General features: G+C 35.9%; 1 protein-coding gene across 1 annotated transcript; it reads left to right on the top strand.

Annotated features, from left to right (window-relative positions):
* Positions 1-5,893: 5,893 nt before the first annotated feature.
* HOXD13 (homeobox D13) lies at positions 5,894-8,565 on the top strand (the record flags this gene model as incomplete). Its single annotated transcript, XM_082260199.1, has 2 exons — positions 5,894-6,554; positions 8,315-8,565. The coding sequence occupies 2 exons, from the start codon at positions 5,894-5,896 to the stop codon at positions 8,563-8,565; spliced, it is 912 nt and encodes a 303-aa protein (XP_082116325.1).
* Between the last annotated feature and the right edge of the window lie 399 nt (positions 8,566-8,964).

The following is an 8,964-nucleotide window of genomic DNA, read 5'->3' as shown; positions in this document are numbered from 1 at the left end:
ACAGGAGTTTTGTGCTTTGCCTGAAGAAGCAGCTCTAGCTCTATGCACACTGGGTTAAAAAAAAAAAAAACAGTTCCTTTGGCAGAAAAAAAACGCCCATAAAGCGTTTTTGTACAGGAGTTTAGGTGACTTTAGGGTTTTTTTCTGCCAGAACGCTCAAATCAAAAACACAAACCAGAAATGTTTTTTTATTCCTGCCTCCAAACGCTGAGCTCAAAATATGTCTCTAATCATCCTAATGTGCATGGACACCTAGGATAAGCTGAACATACACTATACAATGTGATTGTGCAATTTCCTTTACATCTAACATCAGCTCTATAATGCAAAAGCCTGCCTGATTTGCTGATTTGATACTTTTTGAACGGATTGTTTAGGTTTGTTCGTATATTATATATTTCTAAGTAAATCTAAGGATCCATGCTCACTGGTCTTAAAAAAAACTCCAGTTCCCTTGGCAGAAAAAAAATGCTTATATAGAGCATTTTTTGTAGAATTTTTTGGGAGAATTTTGAGATTTTTCTGCCAGAAAGCTGCAATCAGGAACACAAAGCAAAAGGTTTTTTTTTCCCCTATCTCTAAACCTTGAGCTTAAAATATGTCTGTAATCGTCCTAATGGGCATGGACACATGGGATAACATTGAGCTGCTTCTACAGGCAGAACACATAACTCATGTAGAAGCAGCGATTTTTAGGCCCCGTGTGCATGGAGCCTAATGGGGATTGTACAATAATTGTATTATAATCTAACCAAACACCATACAATCTGATTATGCAATCTGCTTTCGATCAACCACTGCCTATATAATGCAGGGCCTGAACACTGAATAAAAACTGATTTGTTTAGCTATGTCCTCATACTACATAGCTTTGCTAAGTTTAAAGGAGATAGTACATTGTAATGTGTATGGCCACCTTTATAGAGAGAGATTCAGCCTTGTAAGTAATGGATTCCACTTTTTAAGTAAGGCATTTACTATAGTGTTTTGTAACGACGTGTATTTCTTGCTTAAATCCTGATGTAAGCTTCTATCTGATTGTTCATGTATGTTTCTTGTGTTGGCTGTATATAATTCACTAGCACACGTGCAATGAGTAAGTCCTACAAATATAGAAAGTGAAGTTTCTACTAAAAGGAAGTCGTGCTGGGGAAATAGGATATGGATTTGCAGAGACATTATAGTGCGATATTAAGGTTTGCTGATAACAGTCATATCCCCCTGTATGTAACTGGGCTTCATGGCCCCATGTGTGCTGCCTGTCAATGGCGCTACAACCTGATAAATGAACACTATTCTGTACAGCAGAGAGGTTAATAGGGTTGATTTACTAAACCTGAAGAGTACAAAATCTGGTGCAGCTGTGCATGATAGCCAATCAGCTTCTAACTTCAGCTTGTTCGATGTAATCTTTGACAAGAAAACACTGGAAGTTGATTGGTTTCTATCCAAAGCTGCACCAGATAATTTGGACTCTCCACTTTTAGTAAATAAACCCTAATGTGTGTGATTTACACAATACAAACTAGAAACTTTTTTTCCTTTCGCAACTGTCTGACTAGTTCCAGTAACTTATCATTTCTTGGTTTAGGTTTATTGCAAAGCCATGAAAACTCCAAAGTTAAAAGTAGTTTTGCTAATGTGGCATATCTAGTGAAATTTGGAATTTCCCTCATATATTTATTCTATAGACACAGCCTACATCTATACTTAGTGCTTAGCTACAGGTGGTATAAATGAATATAAACGGTGTGTTAAAATACGTAAGTAGTTTTCAATTTGTATAATACAAAGAATATTCACTTACAACAAACAATATGTGATTGCCTAATTAGTGTGTGTGTGTGTGTGTGTGTGTATACCTGCTCTATGGATGACCTCAGGGCTAGGATTACAAATGCAATCTATTAATTCACTAAGCAGCTGCTGATTAATGTTTTCACACGGTTCAAAAATCGACTACAGAAATAAATCGCTCATGATTGACATTATGTTGCAGTTTAAAAATGAAAATCTACACTGTTTTAAAACTTCAGTATTAAACTTTTTAAAAGTTACTTATTGTAGGCGTATGACATTTTATACATCTGAAGTTATTAAAGTTTAACACTGACGGGGGGACTCTTGGGACACCCGTATATATGTGTGAACTTTTCTTCTTTATTGTAGAAGGTGTGTTTAGTGTGTGACAAATTATGTTTACACTGTTACATTTGGAGGCCAAAAAGTATCATATTGACCTTAGTTGCCTTTATAAACAATCTGCAATTAGTAAGTAGTTCTGGAAGTAAAGCATCGGTTATATATTTTGTCTATTTAATAATTCAGTATACACCTAATAATGGTGGCCATTCTGTTGGTAGCTCAAATTTTACAAATTCGACTTGAAAACAGATGGAGACATCTAGCGGTAAAATTTCGTATTGCAGCATTTTGGGTCCCACTGCAAATCAGTCTAGTTCCACATTGACCACACTGCTAAACAATATATGTTCCAGTTGCAGCAGGTAAATATTCCCGAGATTTTTTTATTTTTTTTTTTAATGTACGGGCAGGGCATAGTGTAAAATTGAAAAATGTAGTAAGTAATGGTTTGAATTCCTCTGAACGTTTTTTACAGTAATAAAAAAAACATCTAAAAAATGTGCACATCATAGAACTATCAAACAAGTTCCCACAGATATTTGTTTATTTTGTATTTATTTTTATTCATTGTAAACATGTAAATCTATGTTATATCATAAAATCTAGTAATGCTTATATCCTAATGTTTTAATCACCAAAAAGATACTCTACAAATGGGTTTACCAGGGGGAGTCTAGGTCTATAGTGAGTGATATGTAACAATGTCAAGTCTCTGGTTAAGCCAGATGGACTTGTGTCTTTTTAACTATGTAACTAAGTCTCATAGTTAATGCATAGTTAACCATTAGGTGAGTGTGTGCATAATGATGTATAAACTGTCTTCAGTAATATCATTCACTTACTGCAAAATATACACACCACTAATAAATTAGATATATTTTCAGTGAACAGTTGGGGCTAATATCAAGTAACCTGTAATATCAAGTAATCTGTAGAGGTATTTATTCTTATCGTGTAGTCATCCTGTCAGTGTAAAAAAAAAAAAAAAAAAAAAAAGATTAAACATTAATTTAAGATAAAAAAAAAAAAAAAAAGCAATTTTTACACATTAGAGAGCTGCTGGTTTCATTTAAAAACAAATACATACCAGTAACTGGAGACATTGCATAAACCTGTACTGTGTCTGGGTGTACACCTAAAAGTTTAGCTAAACTTTCAGAACCCTCCAAAAATGTCGATGGTTTACATTTATATAGTATTATCCTGTAATTATTCAGAAACGTTTCTTAAATATTTTGTTAAAATGTATCTGTGTGCTTATTATATTAGAAATACAGTTGAAATAGACCATATTTGTGTGTACATACGTTGCGTGTGTGTGTATACATATATATATATATATATATATATATATATATATATATATATGTATATAATTTATATATTATTATCAATAATGTTAATAATGATAATAATATTTTTGTTCTTCATATATAAGGGAGGACGAGAGAGACTAACTAAATAAAAAAAAAGTTTGTTTGGTTTTTATTTTTTCATTTTGTTTTTGCTTTTTTTTTTGCCAGGACGTAATTGGATGGTTTATATTACCACAGTTTTTTTTAACATATTCAGCTAAATAAAGATTAATTTTGCTTAGTAAACAGCCTCAGCTACTTTAGTATATCGACTTCAATATGTGTGTGTGTGATTGAGTGTACACATACAGAAACATATTTATTTACATTGATATTTTGTATATCTTCTGTATTAGACTGTATGTATTCTGTACCATGTATACAGCCTAGAATCGTGGTAAATAAGATATGCATTGCTTTGCTACGTGTGTGTGATATTTCCCATATTATATTGTACATATACTATACTGGTAATATAGAGTGTCACCTTTCGTATATGTAGGGTGATTTGCTAAGGGGGAGGGAATGTTCACTCAAAAAATTGTGAAAATATTCACTTTAAAACTTCCAATCATGTACAGATGAAATAAGAAAACAACAATTTACATTTCACATGCTTGGATAATTGAAATGAATATTCACACTTTTTTGAGTAAAAAATAGTAACTTTTTAGTGAATTTGGCTCAATATACTTTATGCCTGTACTGCATTTATCACTAATGTTTAGAAACATTTATATTCCTGCATACACATACTCACGTATCTACCCCTGTCTCTGTATTTTTCTATACTATTGTTTTGCAATGTATACTTTTTTTTTCTTCTTTAACTCAACAGAGGATTACCTCTGCTTTATTAGTATCAGTCTGTTATGGCTAGTGTTGGGATGTGTCAGTGAACTTTAAATAACACTCTACATAATCACCAACACACTGCTGTAGTACTCTGGGTGCTTCATTTGTTGGGGATATAATGACATCTGCTACATTTATCAATACATGAATATTAGTACTTAAAAAAAGTTTATCCAGGAAAAGGATATTGCTGCATTCTGTAAGAGAATCGATAGCATTTTCTTAGCACAAGGGAGTATTTTGAAATATGTATCAACTCGAAGAAACATAACCAAGCAGCGCTGATTGGATGTAACTTCTCACTTAATAAATCTGAAAGTTTCATTAAAGCTCAGTCTGGCCCTGGAACACTATACAGCAGGAAGGTAAAAGTTACACAACAGAGACTTCTCACAGTCTTATATATACATAGACCTGTCTACTCGTAGGAATGTAATGCTTGGTGTTTTTAGGCTTTTAAATAATAAGATACAATATATAAAAACGGTCTAGCAATCCTGTGATGTTACTTATGATAACTGACACCACCATAGTCCCATTTGAAAAGGTTGCCATGCAATTGCACTAGCAGGTAGAAATAATCTGTTGCAGTGCACTTGCATTAGCAGGTAGAATGATTCGGTTTGCACTACATTTCTTTTTAATTCATTTATTCATTTTTGTTTTTCATTGAAACAAGACCCCCCTTTTTTACGATCCTCTTCTTCATAGTTTGGTTCTTCAGGTTCTTTTCCCTATGTTGGGTTATTATGTGGAACATCTTGATTGATAATTAGCTCTTGCCAAATAATCTTTTTTTCATTGAGACAAATCCCTCTTTTTTCATGACCCTCTTTTTTCATGATCCTCTATTTTCATGACCCTCTTTTTTCATGATCCTCTTTTTTCATGATCTTCTTTTTCTTTATTTGGTATTCCTTGATGTACTTAATATTTTTTTCTGTGTTGAGTCATTAAGTGGAACATCTAGTTAACAAATAGATTGATGATTAGCTCTTGTTTAATCTCTTTTAACTTATTGTGAATTGTGATAAACCCCCTTTTTTCATGACCCTCCTTTTCTTTGTATTCTTTTCCTGTACTTTATTTTTTATTTTATTTATTTTCTGAGTTGTATCGTTATGTGGGACATCTTGTTAACAAATTGATAATTAGCTCTTGCTTAAGACCTGCTATTCAACTTGAACTTTAGAGTGGTGTCTTCAAGGTGCCTCCATGGAGTCTTTCTTGTCTTGGACATCGCAAAGAAAGCTCGAAATTCGAAATTATAGGGAAAATGAAACGAAGAAATGAATATTGGAAAGGAAAAGCCTGAACACCTTAGAAAGCAGTCAACTGAGTTGATTGCTTGCTGGGTTTAATTCTGCTCAGGGGTCACGTGTTTGGAACTCACCAATGCCGAGCCTCATGGCTACTGCAAACAGATCTGTAAAATGACTCCCTCCCACCCCTCCCAATCTGAAGTTAGTTTTTATAAACGTACCACAATGATCTAACCTGCTTGAAGGGATAACAATTTCCACTATGCCCCGAACTGGATGGAAAGCGTGATGTGCAAAGCTCTGAGCAAACGCAACCAGTGGGAAATGGAAGGATTGAGAGGGGGAGAGGGCTCTTCCAGTAACCAGTGCAGGAATTTCCTCTCTACTCCCGCTGTGTTTGGCTCTCCCTCCAGCAGAACGGTCTCAGGATTAGCCTACCCTGGCCCAGAGAGGTCCACTTCCACCCGCTCGGAGGCCACCAAGGAAGGGCCAACCTGCCCAGCGTCCACCGGGCCATCTGCAGCCCCTCTTGGATATGGTTATCACTTTGGAAACGGATATTATAGTTGTCGCATGTCTCATGGGGTAGGTCTGCAGCAGAACCCACTAAAGTCCTCCAGCCATTCCTCCATAGGGGGATTTCCAGTGGAAAAATACATGGACGTATCAGGCCTGGCTAGCACCAGTGTACCCAGCAGTGAAGTGTCTTCAAGAGCCAAGGAAGTATCTTATTTTCAGGGCTATACAAACCCCTACCAACATGTCCCTGGTTATCTAGATATGGTGTCATCATTTAGTTCTGCGGAACCCAGACACGAGGCCTATATATCAATGGAAGGCTACCAGTCATGGACTTTGGCTAATGGGTGGAACAGTCAAGTTTACTGTCCAAAAGACCAGGCTCAAGCCCCTCACTTCTGGAAGTCCTCGTTTGCAGGTAGGAGAATGCACAAGGTTTGCAAAAACTCTGAAAAAAACTATTGGGTGTTGGTTTACTAAAAAAGTAAAGACTGTTCAAGTGGCCAAGTCAACGTGCACTCTGAAAACTGAAGGTTAGGCTGGCCATACACTTTACCATTTTGTTATACAATTTTCCTTAGGATTTACTTAAACCATGTAATATGAGGACATACCTAAACACTTCCAATTTTGTATGCAATCAGACAGGTCCTTGCACTACATAGTTAGAGATAAATCGAAAGAAAATCGAACAAGAAAATTGTATAATGAATGGCCAGCTTGGTTCAGTTAGTTGTAAAACTTTGGGCATGTGCAGGGGAAATAAAGGAGCAGTGTTTTATAGCACGTGACTGGATGTTCAAATTGAACACCTCGCCATATTCACTCACTAACTAACTTGCAATGTGATCAGTGATGAGAGCAGCCTTTACTCCTTTAGTAAATCTTCCCCATTGCGTCTATAGGCTTCTGAAAAGTAACGTGCTTTATGGAGAACCCTGCAAGAGCACTGGACAAACACACCTACTTTTACATTACAGTGTTGGACAACAGTGATTGCTCAAGCAAAGTGTTCAGCCATTAAGCTTTGATTGTCAGGACCGTATCTTCTTGGGAAATGTTGCAATTTGTTATGAAGCTTGATATACAGTTTACCCTACTAAGAAAGTATATGCTATTTCACAACTACACATATATGGACTGATTTACTAGTGTTGTACACTGGCCTGTGTTCATTTCATCTAACCAGACTCCTGATAATTCTTCTAGTACAGCTGGTACTTAAAGTGCATTTAAACCCAAACAATGTAATATTTTGCATTTTACCAACCTTTAGATGTGATGGATGCATTAGTTTTCATTTTTAGGCTTTTTTCCCCTTTATTTCAAGCTGGTTAACCAGCCAGTAAGTCTGTTATTTTTCAGCCTCCAATAACAGACCAAACTGTCCAGCAAAAATGGCAGTTGGAGGGTAGGGACAAACCAATGACCACTGACCGAGGTGCTTACAATGGTCAGCTTGTATTAATTTATGTGAAGTCTTTATCCTAAAAGGGAAAAATGTGTTGCTGTAGCTGCTTTAAGTGTTAGCTGAGGTATGGCTTAAATTTGTTGGTCAATTCCATCTAAGGCTGGCCATACATTGTACAATTTCCCTTTAGGTTTACCAAAATCATAGGATATAAGGTCAAACCTAAACACTTTCAATGTGTATGCAATTAGGCAGGCCTTTGCACTACATAGCTGAAGGAAAATCTAAAGGAAATTGAATAAGGAAAATTGTGTAATGTATGGGCAGCTTAGTTCATCTAATAGTAACCTCTCCCCAGGCTGGCAATGCTGCTTTCCAAAGGTATCTCCATGGCTCCATTCAGGGAGGAGACACCACAGGAAGTGTGTTACTGGCTGGATCACCGGTGAAAAAAGAAAAAAAAAGACTAAAAAAAGAAAAATATTGCAGCCACCACATTTAAGGGCTAGTAAACTTTTGTGATTTATATATATATATACATATATATATATATATATATATATATATATATTACTGTACTAAGACTAGTGTAAACATTGCATTTGTAGCAAATAAGCCCCCTAAGCATGAATGCATTTGGCATAGAATTTGATTGATGTTACTTAAGTATCTGAGATTTAGTGGTTGCTAAATGGTAAAAGTTTTGTCATTTTTTGTTTTTAATTAATTCCTGGTCACCTTTTTTCCTTTTCTCTTCTTCACTGTAGGAGAAGTAGCACTGAACCAGCCAGATATGTGTGTATACAGACGAGGGAGGAAGAAGAGGGTGCCCTACACCAAGCTGCAGCTCAAAGAGCTAGAAAACGAGTATGCCATGAACAAGTTCATTAATAAGGACAAGAGAAGGAGGATATCTGCAACCACCAACCTTTCAGAGAGACAGGTCACCATATGGTTTCAGAACAGGAGAGTAAAGGACAAGAAAATTGTATCTAAACTAAAGGACAACATCTCCTGATCCTTCCTTCAGGCACTTCAAGAACATTCAGACTTCCAATAACACAATCAATAAAAAATGTCTGCGATCTTCTCGCGTGAGGTTGATGATGTTGATAGCCTAAACATTTCTTTGATACGTTTACACTTTTTTTTGTTCAGTCCCACGATCATGAGTTTGGTTCATTATCACGCTAACTTGTAAGGGTAATCTGATCAAGAATCCCTTCTTTTCCTAATGATTGTACTGTATTGATCAGAAGGGTTAAATAGTCAACTTTATTCTATCTCAGGAAACCTTGACTTGGCGGTAACTGCAGTACAATATTTTGACATCACAATTTAGGATCATCCTAACCCTATAATCTCGGGGAATTCTTACTTGCATGCTTTCCTATCTCTGTGTATTTTGGTGCCTTCC

The sequence above is a fragment of the Pelophylax lessonae genome (genome assembly GCF_965119305.1).
Source record: "Pelophylax lessonae genome assembly, chromosome: 6".
NCBI classification, from domain to species: domain Eukaryota; kingdom Metazoa; phylum Chordata; class Amphibia; order Anura; family Ranidae; genus Pelophylax; species Pelophylax lessonae.
The sequence above is the reverse complement of the archived record's forward strand: the minus strand, read 5'-3'. Positions and strand labels throughout refer to the sequence as shown.